The sequence below is a fragment of the Oncorhynchus mykiss genome, chromosome 28 (assembly GCF_057628025.1).
Source record: "Oncorhynchus mykiss isolate SJ-2025 chromosome 28, ASM5762802v1, whole genome shotgun sequence".
In the NCBI taxonomy this organism is placed as follows: Eukaryota; Metazoa; Chordata; class Actinopteri; order Salmoniformes; family Salmonidae; genus Oncorhynchus; species Oncorhynchus mykiss.
Window position 1 is genome coordinate 25,046,184 of NC_143049.1, and position 19,933 is coordinate 25,066,116.

The window sequence follows — 19,933 nt, forward strand, 5'->3', positions numbered from 1 at the left end:
AAAACACACAGAAGTTTAGCTTTCTTATTGAATCAGAATATCAATAGTTATTTCTGGTTGTTTCTCGGAGTTAGCTAGCTAACTCATTGATCCTGCTTTATAGTATACCCTCAGGACTACATATTCGTTATGGATAAGTCAGAGTGCACAGAAGCAATCCAGACAATTTTCTCTAGCCAAATTCCCTCACACTCACAACATACATGTGTTTCAAGTTTCTATGTTTATTTGTCATGTACACAGGATACAACAGGTGTGAACAGTACAGTGAAATGCTTACTCGCAAAGCTCTTTTGCAACAATGCGGTATTCAATCAAGATAAGATAAATAATATAAAGTGTCTGTATGTGCACTTTACAGTGCCTTCGGAAAGTATTCAGACTCCTAGACTTTTTCCACGTTTTGTTATGTTACAGCCTTTTTTCCCTCATCAATCTACACGCAATACCCCACAATGACAAAGCAAAAACAGACCGCCACAGGAAAGGAAGACCCAGAATTACCTCTGCTGCAGAGGATAAGTTCATTAGAGTTACCAGCTTCAGAAATTGCTTCACAGAGTTCAAATAACAGACACATCTCAACAACAACTGTTCAGAGGAGACTGTGTGAATCAGGCCTTCATAGTCGAATTGCTGCAAAGAAACTACTACTAAAGGACGGCAATAAGAAGAAGAGACTTACTTGGGCCAAGAAACACGAGCAATGGACATTAGACCAGTGGAAATCTGTCATTTTGGAGGAGGAGGTGTGATGGCGTGGGGGTGCTTTGCTGGTGACACTGTCAGTGATTTATTTAGAATTCAAGGCACACTTAATTAGCATGCCTACCACAGTAATCTGCAGTGATACGCCATCCCATCTGGTTTGTGCTTAGTCTCAATATCAATGGTTTTCAACAGGACAATGACCCAACACACCTCCAGGCTGTGTAAGGCTATTTGACCAAGAAGGAGAGTGATGGAGTGCTGCATCAGATGACCTGGCCTCCACAATCACCTGACCTCAACCCAATTGAGATGATTTGGGATGAGTTGGACTGCAGACTGAAGGAAATGCAGCCAACAAGTGCTCAGCATATGTGGGAACTCCTTCAAGACTGTTTGAAAAGCGTTCCAGGTGAAGCTTGTTGAGAGAATGCCAAGGCAAAGGGTGGCTAATTTGAAGAATCTAAAATATAAAATGTTTCTTAATTTGTTTAACGCTTGTTTGGTTACTACATGATTCCATATGTGACATTTCATAGTTCTGATGTCTTTACTATTATTCTACAATGTAGAAAATAGTCAAAATAAAGAAAAAACAGTACTTTATTGAAGCACATGTGGCAGTGATTACAGCATTGATTCTTCTTTCGTATGACACTACAAGCTTGTCCTGTAAGGATCACAATGGATCAGATCAGTTTGGCAATGGTTGACAATAACCAGACCGTCTCTCACCCGCAGAGGGGAAGAGGGAACTGGTGTAGGAGTTTTGACACCTTCACAACCGGTCATAAATTTAAGTAGAAGAAGACTTTCTTTCTCCCTCTTTAGTGTCAACCCAAGGAATGTCTTTGTTTCACAGACTGTCCCCGCTGAAACTCTAACACGGTCAAACATGGATAATATAACAATATTTCTAACATAATGTGGGGAATGGTCAGTGGGGAACTATGGAAAACTAATGTAATATTGGTTTTCATTTTGTGATGTCATTAAAAACTGTATGGATGAAATACTGTAACTTGGAAAGTACAGTGCCTTGCGAAAGTATTCGGCCCCCTTGAACTTTGCGACCTTTTGCCACATTTCAGGCTTCAAACATAAAGATATAAAACTGTATTTCTTTGTGAAGAATCAACAACAAGTGGGACACAATCATGAAGTGGAATGACATTTATTGGATATTTCAAACTTTTTTAACAAATCAAAAACGGAAAAATTGGGCGTGCAAAATTATTCAGCCCCCTTAAGTTAATACTTTGTAGCCCCACCTTTTGCTGCGATTACAGCTGTAAGTCGCTTGGGGTATGTCTCTATCAGTTTTGCACATCGAGAGACTGACATTTTTTCCCATTCCTCCTTGCAAAACAGCTCGAGCTCAGTGAGGTTGGATGGAGAGCATTTGTGAACAGCAGTTTTCAGTTCTTTCCACAGATTCTCGATTGGATTCAGGTCTGGACTTTGACTTGGCCATTCTAACACCTGGATATGTTTATTTTTGAACCATTCCATTGTAGATTTTGCTTTATGTTTTGGATCATTGTCTTGTTGGAAGACAAATCTCCGTCCCAGTCTCAGGTCTTTTGCAGACTCCATCAGGTTTTCTTCCAGAATGGTCCTGTATTTGGCTCCATCCATCTTCCCATCAATTTTAACCATCTTCCCTGTCCCTGCTGAAGAAAAGCAGGCCCAAACCATGATGCTGCCACCATGTTTGACAGTGGGGATGGTGTGTTCAGCTGTGTTGCTTTTACGCTAAACATAACGTTTTGCATTGTTGCCAAAAAGTTCAATTTTGGTTTCATCTGACCAGAGCACCTTCTTCCACATGTTTGGTGTGTCTCCCAGGTGGCTTGTGGCAAACTTTAAACGACACTTTTTATGGATATCTTTAAGAAATGGCTTTCTTCTTGCCACTTCCATAAAGGCCAGATTTGTGCAATATACGACTGATTGTTGTCCTATGGACAGAGTCTCCCACCTCAGCTGATGATCTCTGCAGTTCATCCAGAGTGATCATGGGCCTCTTGGCTGCATCTCTGATCAGTCTTCTCCTTGTATGAGCTGAACGTTTAGAGGGACGGCCAGGTCTTGGTAGATTTGCAGTGGTCTGATACTCCTTCCATTTCAATATTATCGCTTGCACAGTGCTCCTTGGGATGTTTAAAGCTTGGGAAATCTTTTTGTATCCAAATCCGGCTTTAAACTTCTTCACAACAGTATCTCGGACCTGCCTGGTGTGTTCCTTGTTCTTCATGATGCTCTCTGCGCTTTTGACGGACCTCTGAGACTATCACGGTGCAGGTGCATTTATACGGAGACTTGATTACACACAGGTGGATTGTATTTATCATCATTAGTCATTTAGGTCAACATTGGATCATTCAGAGATCCTCACTGAACTTCTGTAGAGAGTTTGCTGCACTGAAAGTAAAGGGGCTGAATAATTTTGCACGCCCAATTTTTCAGTTTTTGATTTGATAAAAAAGTTTGAAATATCCAATAAATGTCGTTCCACTTCATGATTGTGTCCCACTTGTTGTTGATTCTTCACAAAAAAATACAGTTTTATATCTTTATGTTTGAAGCCTGAAATGTGGCAAAAGGTTGCAAAGTTCAAGGGGGCCGAATACTTTCGCAAGGCACTGTATATCCCCTTTATCTGTCAAGTTTCCATCCAATACGTTGTGCATATAATATGACAAATTATGAAAGTATTTTTTGTTAAGATATACAAGGTATAAGATAGTCTTTCTCCTATAAACTATGCATAAGTAAGTAGCCACGCCCTAAGTGAGGTCAGAGAGCGTGTCAGACTGATGGAGACATCCCCTTTGGCCAGAGTGCCCAAAAAGCCTTGGTAACGAAATTAACATTAGACCACAAAAGTGTGGAGCGGTAGCTACATTTTTGAAATGGTTGGAACTTTGAACCTCAACATGAGGTGAAGAAATAAACTCACCTTCCTTTAGACCAGAGAGACGAAGAGCTGCAGCACATAGTGGTCTGAATCCTGAATAATCAACACGAGGAGGAAGAAGAAAGGAAACTCCCCTCTCAGACAATCATTTGTACAGCTGATTAGCTGTCCTGAGTCAAATATCTCAAACTCTTCAAACCATCCCATCCTACTATGAGTCTCAAATCACCGTACGCTATTCTCCTCACCCCACTGGAACCAACTTATCATCAAATAAGCAGCTTCAGAAGCGAATGGAAGAGTGAACTCTGTAGTTCTGTTCAGGACTACATGACGGACAAAGACACCCATATGTAAATACATGAATGATTTCTTATTCCAAACGAGCGTTGGTTCGTATGCAAACAATATGATTAATGTGAGAATAATGTGTATTTTTCTATCTCTATCTCCCTCTCCATGTCGTGGTGAGGAAAGCCACCATATTGTAAAAGTCCATTAGGGACCTTTGTCTCATGTATTATGTGTGTATGTTATCCTGATCTCTCATTTTAGTTAGCTAGTAAATAAATAATTAACCAATTGGTGTAGTAATGAATCATGAGCAAGGCTGGGTTTTTTGGAGATGCAGGAGGTTACAACTATTCAGAATGATGATATGGTAAGAGGAAATTATTAATATTATGACTTTTTATCGATGAAATAGATATATACCTTATAGTTTTTAATTCGGGAGATGGTAACTCTTTAAACAACCTCTTCAGTGGTGCCCCAAATTCCTAATGAGTTACATGATTAATTTAATCGGGTAACAATTAAACATAGTTAGTGGATTAAATAAATCATCAGATTAATGAAAGTAAAGGCACAACATATTGGAGCCCCTGTGCGAGGAATCTAAAACACAATTAGGCCTTGTTGTTGAATTCAGTCTATATGAATTGTGTAGCAGATTACGTTATACACCATTGGAGCCGTAGGCAGGATTATCGTTAAGGGGGGACTGTGATTCCTTTTGACCAAGATACTAGAAAGATTGCCTCCGGTGTTGCATACTGAGTAAGGATCAGTGTAGAAGGTGGAGTATTAATTCCTAGAGCCAGACATATGGGCCGGCCAATTAAGGATATATTCGTTTGACCAAAGTGGAGTATGATATCTGTCTTTCGGGCTTCAGAAGCGTGAGTATACACAGCTAATATTTATTTATGTTATCACATGTTCCAATAACATCGCTAGCACCAAATGCTGATTGTGTTGAAGATGAGTCGTCGTAAGTAAACCCCAGTCCACGCAAAAACTAGATCAATCGGACGATTTATCTACAAACAGGGTCTTGCAACTTGATAATATGCATGCAGTTTTGATGAACAACCCTCAAAGCAGTAATGTTCTAGTCCAAATGCTGCAGACCAAAGACGATCCAATTAATGAACACAATGACCAAGTTGGATGAAAAAACATCGGAACTCATTGAAGTCGCTGACCATATCAAATGCACAATGTATTGGATGAAACATTGACAGATAAAGAGGACATACTTTCCAAGTTATAGTATTTCATCCATACAGTTTTTTAATGACATCACAAAATGTAAACCAATATTACATTGGTTTTCCATAGTTCCCCACTGACCATTCCCCACATTGTTATGTTAGAAATATTGTTCCATTATCCACGTTTGACCGTGTTAGAGTTTCAGCGGGAACAGACTGTGACACAAAGACATTCCTTTGGTCGACACTAAAGGGGGAGAAAGAAGGTCTTCTTCTACTTAAATTTACGACCGGGTGTGGAGGTGTCAAAACTCCCACACCAGTTCCCTCCTCCCCTCTGCGGGTGAGAGAAGGTCTGGTTATTGTCAGCCATTGCCAAGCTGATCTGATCCATTGTGATCCTCACAGGACAGTCATGACACTTGGCTCACCAGTGTTTGGGGATTTTCTCCCATTCCTCTCTGCAGATCCTCTCAAGCTCTGTCAGGTTGGATGGGGAACGTCGCTGCACAGCTATTTTCAGGTCTCTCCAGAGATGTTCGATGGGGTTCAAGTCCGGGCTCTGGCTGGGCCACTCAAGGACATTCAGAGACTTGTCCCGAAACCACTCCTGCGTTGTCTTGGCTGTGTGCTTAGGGTCGTTGTCCGGTTGGAAGGTGAACCTTCGCCCCAGTCTGAGGACCTGAGGGCTCTGGAGCAGGTTTTCATTAAGGATCTCTCTGTACTTTGCTCCATTCATCTTTGCCTCGATCCTGACTAGTCTCCATGTCCCTGCCACTGAAAAACACCCCACAGCATAATGCTGCCACCACCAATCTTCACCATAGGGATGGTGCCAGGTTTCCTCCAGACATGACGCTTGGTATTCAGGCCAAAGAGTTCAATCTTGGTTTCATCAGACCAGAGAATCTTGTTTTTGAGTCTTTAGGTGCCTTTTGGCAAACTCCAAGCGGGCTGTCATGTGCCTTTTACTGAGGGTTGGCTTTTGTCAAGCCACTCTACCATAAAGTCTTGATTGGTGGAGTGCTGCAGAGATGTTTGTCCTTCTGGAAGGTTCTCCCATCTCGACAGAGGAACTCTAGAGATCTGTCAGGTTGACCATTGGGTTCTTGGTCACCTCCCTGACCAAGGCCCTTCTCCCCCAGTCTTGGTGGTTCCAAACTACTTTCATTTAAGAATGATGGAGGCCGCTGTGTTCTTGGGGACCTTCAATGCTACAGAATTTAGCAATCCTGTCTCGGGGGTCTGAACACTTTCCCGAAGACACTGTATGTGCTGTTCCTATCGTGGTGACATTGTATTTTACAACCTCTTAGTTACCATAATTGGAACAGTGTGTGTGTGCGTGCGTGTGTGTGTGTGTGTGAGGGAATTTGGCTAAAGAAAATTCCCTGGACTGAAGAGCCCCTCACACCCTGCTCTGGAAATGCTCCTGTTCTGGTGGTTTCCTGTTCCAGATGCCCAGACCTGCCTCCTGCAGCGAGACGACAAACTTCTGCCTGGCTCTCTGGTAGGCCCCTGCTGCCATCTTAGCTCCACAGTACGTCTTCATGGCCTCCTCCATTTTCTTCCGACAGGTGGCGTCACTCCTAGGCGATACTCTTCCCTCAACCGACCGTGCAGACAGAGTCGTTGTGCTATTTGACATAAGAAAATGGGCCTCCTCTGCATCCAATACTCCTCCTGGACTGCTAAGCTGAGTAGATGGAGACAGTAAGAAAGGGTTAATAAAATACACCACCCAGACAGAATAAAAACTAATGAGCCAACATAAACTGCAAACTTCAACAGCTGGGCTATCTCCTCCATTTAAATTTCACCAAACAAATTAACATTCTGTGGACTTTGTTTTATATTCCCTATTGCTCTGTCTCTCTCCCTCTCTACAAAAACATATTTAATGGACTACAGCCAGGATGGATTTTTAGATGACTGTGTGTATTCTTGCATGTGATACTGAGTGCAGGAAGCCTTTCTGTGGGAAGCTACTCAAATGCTTTTCTAAATAATTATGACTCTGTAATGTCATCAAAATTTAACCGCTGCCATTTGGAACAGTGGAACGCGCTGCCACATACATATTTAATTTCACGATGGAAATGAAACTGTACTTTAAAAACATTGTCATAATAATTAGCATTAGCTGGACACAGAAAGATGGATCACATCTGCATTTTAATGAAGATTGATCTTTTCTACTATCTGCAGTAAGCAAATAATTTGTTAATACCTTTATCCAATACATACTGTACATGTGTCAAACTACCCTAATAGTCAACTATGCAGGGAATAGGGTGCCAATTGGGAAGCAATCTACAGCTTCACTATGCATAACTAACCTGGTGGTGTAGTCTCTCCCAGCGAGTGAAGAGGGATCTCTTGCAGAGTCTGGATGGTGTCCCTGAGTCTTTCCTGCCTGTGGAGACATCCACCACCTCCAGCTCTCCATCTCCAGCACTCCAGTTCACACTGAAGCTGGGGGACTTCCCTGGCTGCCGACCCTCACTGCTGCTGAGGCCTGGAGAGCACACAGAGACCAGACTGGGGTCAGGACTCGGTGAGACCCGAGAGGAGGGGCAGGTACGTACTTAACATGCCTATTCAGATGCCAGAATAGAGGCAAAACGTTAGAGGAAGAGACCGGACCATGAAAAGTGTCTGGAAGAACAGGCTGTTTGTCCTGGTAGGGAACATCTCCACCAGGCCTCCTCCTAACATTTATCTTTGTCAAGTCTCTAACACTAAGTAGTCTTCTGCCAAATGAACTGACTCATGGATATGTAACGTGAACCTAAATATCTGAAGCAACCTCTTATATCTGGGTGACTTACAGCCGAGGAAAAGCCTGTTGTGTCTTTAGGACGAGGGCAGGGGGGTGTATCTTACAGCCAAGGAGCAGTCTATTGTGTCTATAGGACGAGGGCAGGGGGCATGACTTGCAGTCTATTGTGTTTAGTTTTACTTAACTTGGCAAGTCAGTTAAGAACAAATTCTTATTTTCAATGATGGCCAGTGGGTTAACTGCCTTGTTCAGGGGCAGGATGACATTTTTACACTGTCAGCGCGGGTATTCGATCTTGCAACCTTTCGGTTACTGGTCCAATGCTCTAACCACTAGGCTACCTGCCGCCCCTATAGGACGAGGGCAGGGGGCGTGACTTACAGCCGAGCAGTAGCCTGTTGCGTCTATAGGACGAGGGCAGAGGGGCGATGTGGCCCATGCGTCGTGCCATGGTCCTTCCCAGGTGACCCGTGTGGCACAGGCTGCCCACTGTGAGGCTGTGGAGGTACACCGGCTCCACCAGGTGAGATAGGAGAGAGCCCTGGAGACCTAGAATATTCCACCTGGAGACACAAACAATGAGGCTAGAGACCAAGCAGACTAGCCCCCTTTTATACAGTATGTTATACTTTTGTGAATCAGTGGGAACGTTCTCACTGTCTATCTGGAGCTCACCTGGCAATTTTATCTGTGCAGGACATGGTTACGGGAGCTTCCCTCGGCAACCTCCTGTCCCATTTCTGATTGGCTCTCAGTACGCTGACAGGAAGTGTACCCTCACCACCTTCCATCTTCATCCTCAGATGGCAGCGCAACTTCCTCACAAATCTATACCCGCTCTGGTCTGGGAGAGGAGACAATTGATATAATGCTAAGTTTCTCTACAAAGCACAGTACAGACAGGTGGAGCATTTTAAAGTATGGTCTTAATGTAACTGTGCATTCCGCATAATTCAGTCTTGTTGACTGTGAGTATGAATGAAATAAAATCAACTAACAAATGTCAATATTTCTTACGTGTAGCTGTGATCTCGTAGGGACAGTTGAGGCGTGCGTCCCCACAGGGCGATGAACTCACATACATATGGAACAGAATACCGTCTCTCAGTCTGTATACTGACTCTTTGTCTCGCACAAAAATCGACTGCTCCAAACTGCCTGGCCGGTTGCTAAACAAGGAAATGATGTTGTTATGATCATTTTGAGTATGAACTTTTTAAGAAGTGGTAACGTATAGCCAGGGGCCTTAATTGGGTATAATAGCCTAGCTCAACACCAACAATTTAAAATAGGCTACTAAAATCATTGCAATCCTGATTGAAAGGCAAATGCAATTTAGCGGAAATAGGGGCTGATTTTAGGACCATGTGGACGCCCGGGAGCGAGAGGAGAGGCTGTTAGTCATTTGGAAAATGCGACTCTGCTGCAGAGAACGGAACTCACAACTTCTTCGTAGCTGGATTGAAGTGGGGTATTTTTAGGGAATCTCGCAGGGAACAGCGCAACTTTTTCTCAAAACAGTTCACACGTAAAGATGACTGTAGTAAATGGCTTTGGCTCACCCCCCCCCCTCAGCGCCCTTGTCACTTTGTCGTACCCTAGGTTTAGCTGAAATGACGCCCCTGTGTGTCGCCTAATCACCCAAATTAAGATATTTTGAGATTAAAAGGGATTTTTACGTTCAACATTTCTCTACTTCAATCATCCTTGTGCACTTGACGTTGGTGGGAATACTTTTTAAAATGGCACCAAAACATCAGCGCAGATAGGTAATAGCTGATATTACATTGTTCACTTGTAACTTCAATTCAAAGGTACAAAAGCAAAGATTCTTCAACTTCATCCTCAGGGCTAAGGCCTTGATTGCATCCCAAATTACACCCTATTCCCTTTATAGTGCACTACTTTTAACCAGAGCCCAGGGCCCTAATCAAAAGTAGTGCACAACATAGGAAATAGGGTGCTAGTTGGAATGCAACCCTTGTGTACAGATACAGTGTATGACAGACAGTATGTATACAGTATATTACCAGAGGAAAAGCTCCAGTTGGGCATAGAGGAAGCGGAGGAAAGCCCTCCTGGTGGTGACCTCAGCATGGCAGTCATTAACCGCCCATCCCTGGTCACTGACACACTCTCCACTGATACACTTGGTCCCTGTCCCCAAAGACACCACCTGGGCACGCCTCAGATCAAAACCTGACCATAATAGGAGACAAAGGGTCCTCTTACTAGCCAACAACAAACAAAAATCAGCACAGTACACCTATGCAATAGATTTGTGAGTATCTAAATGATACCCAATTCCCTATATAGTGCACTGTTTTTTTGTTTTACTTATTTGGACCCTATGGGGCCTGGTCAAAAGTAGTGCACTACATAGGGAATCAAATAGGGTGACATTTGGGAACTCTTGTCTTTTTGAATATCAGTTACCGTAATTTGGCTCTCTCTACAAAGAACTTCATCTAATTAAAATATTACTGTAATAGACTAAGATGGCAAAATAAATGGCTTCTGAATAAGAAATGACTCTTAACAGTACAGAACATAATGCACCAGTCTCCTACTATATTGTTGTCTTGTTACAGCACCTCATGAAATATTTACAAAGACGTAATGACAGTCTTATCTCATTAATGGTAGTGGTATAAAGCTGCATCTTGTGTTGCAGAGCAAGCTGAGCAACTGCTTATTTTCCTGTGAGGAATTCTATATGAATGAGCTGGCAGGGATTCCTATTGGAACCACTGCCCTTTGGGGCAGCAATACCTGGGAAGCACGGTGCCCATAGAAATATAATGAATAGAAAGTAATTCATTCTAATTTATGGTTGTGCCCACGCTCTCGTTTTTAGGTATTCTATTAGATCCGGGGAGCTCTAATGTTTTTGAATGAGAGTTTCCCATGCTGGCTTCAACTGAAGTCTCTTATGTGCACTCCCAGTCGACTGGCTTACTGTGCTCTCTACAGACCTATATTCAGAGTCTTTTGATTAATTTACGACTTCTGCTGGTATCTACAGTTGTATAGGGAGAGATGCACCATTTGAAAATTGGACTTGTTGAATATTTTACTACCATATTAAAAGTCAATGAAATGTGTCATCATGGTTGCATCCCAAATTGGCTCTGGTTAAAAGTAGTGCATTATACAGTACCAGTCAAAAGTTTGGACAAACCTGCGCAGGGTTTTTCTTTATTTTTACTATTTTCTACATTGTGGAATAATAGTGAAGACATCAAAACTATGAAATAACACACATATGTAGTGACTAAAAAAGTGTTAAACAAATCAAAATATATTTTATATTTGAGATTCTTCAAAGTAGCCACCCTTTGCCTTGACAACATCTTTCTTTGCACACTCTTGAAATTCTTTTAACCAGCCTAATCTGGAATGCTTTTCCAGTAGTCTTGAAAGGGTTCCCACATATGCTGAGCACTTGTTGGCTGCTTTTCCTTCACTCTGCGGTTCAACTAATCCCAAACCATCTCAATTGGGTTGAGGTCGGGTGACTGGTCATCTGATGCAGTACTCCATCACCCTCCTTTTTGGTCAAATATCCCTTACACAGCCTGGAGGTGTGTTGGGTCATTGTCCTGTTGAAAAACGAATGATAGTCCCACGCAAACCATATGGGATGGCATATCGCTGCAGAATGCTGTGTTAGCATGCTAGTATTCTAAATGAATCACTGACAGTGTCACCAGCAAAGCACCATCACACCTCCTCCTCCATACTTCACTGTGGAAACCACACATGCGGAGATCATCCGTTCACCTACTCTGCGTCTCACAAAGACACGGCGGTTGGAAACAAAAATCTCAAATTTGGACACATCAGACTAAAGGACAGATTTTCACTGGTCTAATGTCCATTGCTCGTGGTTCTTGGCCCAAGCAAGTCTGTCTCTTCTTATTATTGGTGTCCTTTAGTAGTGGTTTCTTTGCAGCAATTCGACCATGAAGGCCTGATTCACGCAGTCTCCTCTAAACAGTTGATGTGTCTGTTACTTGAACTATGTGAAGCATTTATTTGGGCTGCAATCTGAGTTGCAATTAACTCTAATGAACTTATTCTCTGCAGCAGAAGTAACTCTGGGACTTCCTTTCCTGTGGCGGTCCTCATGAGAGCCAGTTTCGTCATAGCAGTTGATAGTTTTTGTGACTGCACTTGAATATACTTTCTAAGTTCTTTACATTTTTTGCATTGACTGACCTTCATGTCTTAAAGTAATGATGGACAGTCATTTGTCTTTGCTTATTTGAGCTGTTCTTGCTAGAGGTCGACCGATTATGACTTTTCAACGCCGATACCGATTATTGGAGGGCCAAATAAAGCCGATACCGATTAACTTACCTTGGCTTCTTAATGCATTTGCATAACAGGCAGGCTCCTCATGGAGTGCAATGTAAAGCATGTGGTTAGAGCGTTGGACTAGTTAACCGTAAGGTTGCAAGATTGAATCCCCGAGCTGACAAGGTAAAAATCTGTTGTTCTGCCCCTGAACAGGCAGTTAACCCACTGTTCCTAGGCCGTCATTGAAAATAAGAATGTGTTCTTAACTGACTTGCCTAGTTAAATAAAGATTAAATAAAGGTGTAAAAAATGTTTGGGCCAAATCGGTGTCCAAAAATAAAGATTTCCGATTGTTATGAAAACTTGAAATCGGCCCTAATTAATCGGCCATTCCGATTAATCGGTCAACCTCTAGTTCTTGCCATAATATGGACTTGGTCTTTTACCAAATAGGGCTATCTTCTGTATATCACCCATACCTTGTCACAACACAACTGATTGGCTCAAACGCATTAAGAAGGAAAGAAATTCCACAAATTACCTTTAAACAAGGCACACCTGTTAATAGAAATGCATTCCAGGTGACAACCTTATGAAGCTGGTTGAGAGAACGCCAATAGTGTGCAAAGCTGTCATCAAGGCAAAGGGTGGCTACTTTGAAGAATCTCAAATATAAAATATATTTTGATTTATTTAACACTTTTTTGGTTTCAAAGTTATGATGTTTTCACTATTATTCTACAATGTATAAAATAGTAAAAATAATGAAAATAGGTGGACTGAATAGGTGTGTCCAAACTTTTGACTGCAACTGTATATATAGGGAATAGGGTGCCATTTGAACACAGTCCATAGCCTACCTCTGGTCATTACGATGCCTGCCAGTACTTTGTGACGCCTGTGCGACTGGGAGGGAGTGCAGCAACAGTCAGCCAGCTCACTGTGTTTCTCTCTCACCAAGTGGAAGATATACTCTGCAAAGCACTGTTATCACACAAGTGGATGGATCACTGTCAAATCAGACAGACAGCGGCCAAGATAACATCTATTTTCACATCCACATAAACATAAACATCCACATAGTGGATCAAACAAACATTTACCTACCAAAAAAAACAGATAATAGTTGACATTATCCCATATGGGCTCTGGTCAAATGTAGTGCATTATATAGGGGCTCCCAAGTGGTGCAGTGATCTAAGGCACTGCAACTCAGTGCAAGAGGTGACACTACAGTTCCTGGTTTGAATCCAGGCTGAATCACATCCGACTGTGATTGGGCGGCGCACGATTGGCCCAGCTTCATCTGGGCTAGTCCGTCATTGTAAATAAGAATTTGTTCTTAATAAATCTTCTTCAGGATTGGTAGGTCCTCCACGGGAAGGTTGAGCTAACGTAGACTAATGCAATTAGCATGAGGTTGTAAGTAACAAGAACATTTCCCAGGACATAGACATATCTGATATTGGCAGAAAGCTTAAATTCTTGTTAATCTAACTGCACTGTTCAATTTACAGTAGCAATTACAGTGAAATAATACTATGCTATTGTTTGAGGAGAGTGCACAATTTTGAACTTGAAAAGTTATTAATAAACAAATTAGGCGCATTTAGGCAGTCTTGATACACAATTTTGAACAGAAATGCAATATTTCAATGGATCAGTCTAAAACTTTGCACAAACACTGCTGCCATCTATTGGCCAAAATCGAAATTGCACCTGGGCTGGAATAATACATTATGGCCTTTCTCGTGCATTTCAAAGATGATGGTACAAAAAAAATACAAAAGAACGGTTTAATTTCCCTTTGTATTATCTTTTACCAGATCTAATGTGTTATATTATCCTACATACCTTTCACATTTCCACAAACTTCAATGTGTTTCCTTTCAAATGGTATCAAGAATATGCATATCCTTGCTTCAGGGCCTGAGCTACAGGCAGTTACATTTGGGTATGTCATTTTAGGCAAAAATTGAAAAGAAGGGGTGGGTCCTTAATTAACTGACTTACCTAGTTAACTAAATGGTGAATAAAAAAAGATGTCTCAGGGAGAGTTGACAAAGAAGAAACCTCTGTCAGATTTATTGAAAGCACTGTCACAGGGTTCATCCTAAATGGTAACCTATTTCCTATATATATATTTTTTACCTTTATTTAACTAGGCAAGTCAGTTAAGAACAAATTCTTACTTACAATGATGGCCTACCCTAGACGATGCTGGGCCAATAATGCCCTGCCCTATGGGACTCTCAATTACAGCCAGATGTGATGCAGCCTGGATTCGAACCAGGGACTGTAGTGACTGAGATGCAGTGCCTTAGACCGCTGTGCCACTCGGGAGACATACTGGACATACAGTATTACATGAGCATTATATGGTAAGTATATCTCAGAATAATGAGATATTGACAATATTTAGAAGCTAGTTGATTAACAATAATAATTAATAGGCTAACACATCCACTTTATTTACATAATTCATACAATACATAATAATTCAAGTTATCATCCCACCCATCCCCTGATATCAAGCTTGGAGAGATGAATGGAAAGGAAATATGTTGTCTAAATGGGGATGCACAAGGTCATGTGTAATGATGCATAATGAGCGTGTTAAATAATTATCTGTCAGATTAATATGCTCTTCACACCTCCTCCGCTCTTAATTTCAATCTCCTTCAGTCTGGGGCTCCTCCTTGATCACTAATAGGCTGTGATGATAATGTTCATTAAGGTGTCTAGCTAGATGCCTGACTTTGAGGCACTTTTTGGAGGGCTAGGGATTCGTCTGATGAAAAACCCAGGATGTGTCCAAAAAAACAGGTGATGCAATCCTGAACGGTTACATCACTGCCTGGTATGGCAACTGCTCGGCATCTGACCGTAAGGCGCTACAGAGGTTAGCGCCAACGGCCCAGTACTTCACTGGGGCCGAGCTCCCTGCCATCCAGGACCTATATAATAGGCGGTGTCAGAGGAAAGCCCATAAAATTGTCAGAGACTCCAGTCACCCAAGTTATAGACTGTTTTCTCTGCTACCGCACGGCAAGCGGTACCGGAGCGCCAAGTCTAGGACCAAAAGGCTCCTCAACAGCTTCTACCCCCAAGCCATTAGACTGCTGAACAATTCATAAAATCGCCACCGGACAATTTACATTGACCCCCCCCTTTTGTACACTGCTGCTACTCGTTGTTTGTTTGTTACCTATGCATAGTCCCTTCGCCCCCACCTACATGTACAGATTACATCAACTAGCCTGAACCCCTGCACACTGACTCGGTACCGGTACCCCCTGTGTATAGCATCATTATTCTTATTGTGTTACTTTTTATAATTACTTTTTTATTTTAGTCTACTTGGTAAATATTTTCTCCTTCTTGAACTGCACTGTTGGTTAAGGGCTTGTAAGTAAGCATTTCACGGTAAAGGCTACACTTGTTGTATTCGGCGCATGTGACAAATAAAGTCTGATTTGATTTGATTTCTAATTCATTTTTCTTCAATTCCTTGCATCCTCTCTCCTCACCTCCTTCTCGAATTGGAGAAGAAGTTCAGAAGGGAGTGATTTTAGATCTTCTCCTCCAATACGTTTGAGAAGGAGATGAGGAGATAGGATACAAGGAATCAAGGAAAGACTATTTGAGATAGAGCCAGTTTGTCTGCTAGTAGCCAAACAAGAGCCTATGTCTTGTGGACAACCTCTCCATCATGGTAAAGCTTGCCTTCCTTTCCATTGACATGTCAGACTCATGGAACTAAACTTCTGGGACAAATCGTCTTACATTCTGAAGCACCCAGATCAAAAAATACTACAGTTTAGTATAGAATTCTGTAATACACTGTAGTACACACTGAAGTATCCCTCGTGTAGTACTTACTACAGAATGTTGTAGTAGTAGAATACTACAGTATTATCTGCAAAAACACTGTAGTAAGTGTATCTTGGCCAAAACACTAGTAAATACTACAGTAATGTCTGCAAAAACACAGGTTTAGGAAAATTAGCTTTTTGAGTATCCTCAAGGAGAAATCCTCCACTTCTATGTTAAAGATAATAAAACAAAAACACTATAATAAATACTACAGTAATGTCTGTAAAAACACCACATTAAATACTACACTAAATTACATTCAGCAAAAACACTACAGTAAATACTAATGTATACTGCAATCCGCAAAAACACCACATGAATTACTTTAGTATATACTACAGTTCTTTTACTATAGTATTTATACTATAGTTAACCGTAAATACTACAGTATACTACAGTAAATACTATAGTATTCACTGTAGTCTTTCTGCAGATTTTAGGCCGCAAAAACACTACAGTGAATATTACAGTAAAGTCTGCAAAAACACTATGGTGAATACTATAGTATTTATACCATAGTATACTATTGTATTTTTTATGTGTGCATAGCAGCAAAAGATTTTCTGAGGACAGACAGACATAACAGGGTTGTTTAGCTGCTGTGGTTGGGCATGCAGGACAGGACATTGTTAGTCCTTAGGCTCCTGGACATGGAAGGCATATTGATACGATACACTACATTTGGTGGCAGTCAGAGCACCTCAGACAGATTCAGTAGGACCATTTAAAAGATGGGATGGATGCTCATACTGCAGCAATAGAGACAAAGGACTGGATATGTCCAAAAACCCTGTTCAACCTGAGCACTTCAAGGAGGATGTGAATGAAAGCAATAATAGAAAATGTAATGCACTGTGATTGTTATATCCAATTTACAGCAAATTTAAACACTGTATCTCAACATTATCTTTGTTTTAGAAAATACTGAATATCAGTCAAAATTGAATACACAGGCTTGACACCGATTGCAAGATTAACAATTCTATCTTCCCATAGCAATATAAAACAGTAGAATTTCCCTTCCAGCTCAGAACCCTTATCTACTTCCCCAGAGTCAGATGAACTTGTGGATATCATTTTTATGTCTCTACATCCAGTATGAAGGAAGTAAGAGCAATGACAGGAAGTCTATGGGTATCTACTAGTTAATCTGACTCTGGGGAAGTAGATAATGGGCCTCCCGAAGTATCCCTTTAAGTTCGTAATGGTACTCACCTGAGGTAGCTGTGCGCTCTTGGCCCAGCTGGCAGTATTTCTGATGCTCCTCTCAGGACCCAGACTGATGTTAAACAAGTCCTGTAGGGCTGAGGCTGCTGCTGAAGCTTTAGCCAGCCTCTTACTGCGCCCACAGCCCTCAAATACCCTTCCATCCACCCGTACTGCCATCACAAAGCTCCTGATCGGCCTGCCTTTCTTTCTCTCTGTCAGGCAGACGTACCTCAAGCCTGGCATTAACTCATTGAGCAGAGCCACGGGCCTCAGTTCCCCAACGATAGAGGAACCGATCCTCTGCCTCTTCTGATTGGCTGAGGACATCAGGTCAAGGGTCAGGCGCACTAATCTCCCATGGTTACAGATACTGGAGAGCAACTCCTGTCCTTTTTTCACTGCTCTGTAGAGTTGTCCTTGTGCTGGTGGTTCCTCAAACTGCAACTCCTTTCCCCCTGTTCTGTGATTAAGGATTTGGTCTTCCTGTGCTTCTGGCTGAAACTCCTTGAAGAGCGTGTCGGGGACGAGATCAGCCTGATCTGAGGTGAAGTCTGCTGGTGCTGTGGTGTTGATGAAGTTGAGGTTTCCCATGGTGATGTGAGCCTGATGGGCGTTGGGGAACTGGATGAAGGACCTAAGAGCCAGCTCTGCTGCCCTCATCTTAGCCTTCTTCTTGGTGGGGCCTCGGCCCTCGAACCTGAGTCCGTTGACCTCTACTCCTACAGCAAACACAGGGGCGTGAACTGGCCCTGTCTGAGACACTATCTCATACTGTAGACCTGGTCTCAGCTCATTCAAATGCACCAGGGCATTCTTCTTTGTGCCAGACCAGGAAGTCATCATTGTCTTCTGACAGGTGGCATCACTCCCATGCGACGCTCGTCCCCCAACCCACCGTGCAGACGGAGACGTGGCGCTATCTGACGTGAGACAATGGGCAGTCCTCTTACAAATCAACTGGAGTTCGTAGAGAAGCCTGTCTTTTCCTTCCACCAATGGCTGCTTCCTCTGTAGAGCAGTGGTCCTGGAGAGCCCTCTGGAGATGTCAGTGTTAAGAGCTGGTGTATGATGTGTAGGTACCAGGGTACAGTCCACTGTCGTCTTTCTTTTGGAGATGTCAGTGCAAAGAGCTGATGATGTATGATGTCCAGGTTGTAGTATGGTGGAATAGTCCACTTGGTTTCTGCTGTCGCGGTTCTCCTTCACCTCAACACTGCTGGTACCTGTTCCCGAATCAAGTCCAGAAGAAACATAGTTGAGGAAACCTTTATGACTTGTCACATTTGGTTGATGAGATTTTCAAGAAAAGTAAACTACAGGATATGGGAGAGCTTAGCAAAAGGTTACAGGGATGGGATGACCTGAAATATTCTGCTTTTACAAAATGTGATGCTGTTTTCAAATGAATCACAATACCTTTCTCTTGTTAAAGCTTTAAGAATTTATAAACTGATACATTTCTGGTGTGCTACTCTGATTGAAATGTGGTGTGAGTGAATAGCATGGAAAGGGAAATATATAAATAATTGACTTGAAGTGTCTCCACGGTCTCTTGATGTTGTTGTCCCAATGTCTCTAAACTTCATGGGGCTGATGAAAGATGACCACATGCTTGTTCTCTCTGAAACACAACAGAGACGAGCAGTTACTGGGGAATTCACACAAAGCACGACAAAACCCCAGATACAGTATGTTAACCCACATAAGAGTGGATTACAGCACCATTATGTCATCTCCAAAATAGTTGTTGTCATGATGGAAGAGAATTAGATATAGATTCATATAATGTACATATGAAATACCTCTACTGTATGATCTATGTCGAGCTCCATATATTCAGACCCCAAATATTACTTCCAGAAAAAAATACAATAAAAGTTATGAAATGGACTGAAAAACTTTTATGGTAATAATTGCAAACTTAATGTGTAAACCTGAATTAGATTTATGCTGGCTGAAGGGATAGAGAGAAAACAAAACACAGGTTTAGAGCCAACTGGAGTAATTGAAAGGTGTGGCCAATAAGACCAGAGGATTACACACAGGGGCTGTGTCCCATTAATGGAATCCCTTAAGACAAATCAGCCAATCTATCTAGTTTTATGTAGCCTAGTTGTCTCCTAAATGTTTGCAGATTGTATGGACAACCAAGCAGTTTATTTGTTTGTTTTATCAATTATGCTTTGTTAATAGACACAGAACTGTCAATCTGCTCACACTTCTTTTGAGCAGATGTGTTATCTTACCAGATAGAAGGAAGAATCGCATGCTGATGACAATTGTGGGTCACCTTAGTGACCAATAGTTGAACAAAATGAATTTTCAAGTTAAAAGCACAAGGTGGTAAAAAAAAGGGGTCCATGGTCCACTGTACTTATATTGTATGCACTTATATTGTATATTACTTATATTGTATGTACTTATATTGTATGTACAATATATGTACAATATATGTATTATGTTGATGTGTATTATAATATTGCATCTGGAATGTTCTCAAATTCTTTTAACTTCTGTAGATGGATAACATTGGTGACTGTTGTAGCTACCATCAGCTATAAACTGTCCAAGAAGTTCAGCATGTTCTTGCCCTTGAGGAAAGACAGTACGCATTAGAGAAAATCACACAAAACATTTTAA

The 19,933-nt window shown here is 41.8% G+C and overlaps 1 protein-coding gene across 1 annotated transcript; it reads right to left on the minus strand.

Moving 5' to 3' along the window:
• Positions 1-5,180: 5,180 nt before the first annotated feature.
• LOC110508188 (inactive double-stranded RNA-specific editase B2-like) lies at positions 5,181-18,903 on the minus strand. Its single transcript, XM_090224761.1, has 10 exons — positions 18,825-18,903; positions 17,300-18,516; positions 13,069-13,192; positions 9,937-10,105; positions 9,469-9,539; positions 8,924-9,118; positions 8,582-8,750; positions 8,284-8,469; positions 7,460-7,632; positions 5,181-6,927 (listed from the first exon to the last, which is right to left on the minus strand). The coding sequence occupies exons 1-10, from the start codon at positions 18,901-18,903 to the stop codon at positions 6,533-6,535; spliced, it is 2,778 nt and encodes a 925-aa protein (XP_090080887.1). The 3' UTR covers positions 5,181-6,532.
• Positions 18,904-19,933: the final 1,030 nt, after the last annotated feature.

Coding starts and splice junctions, on each gene's coding strand:
- LOC110508188 (XM_090224761.1), bottom strand. CDS start 18,903: ATGTGGTCATCTTTCATCAGCCCCATGAAGTTTAGAGACATTGGGACA. Junction 7,633..8,283: donor AGGCTACTGCTCGGCTGTAA/GTCACGCCCCCT, acceptor AGGCCTCAGCAG/CAGTGAGGGTCGGCAGCCAG. Junction 6,928..7,459: donor GAGACTACACCACCAGGTTA/GTTATGCATAGT, acceptor ATTTAAATGGAG/GAGATAGCCCAGCTGTTGAA.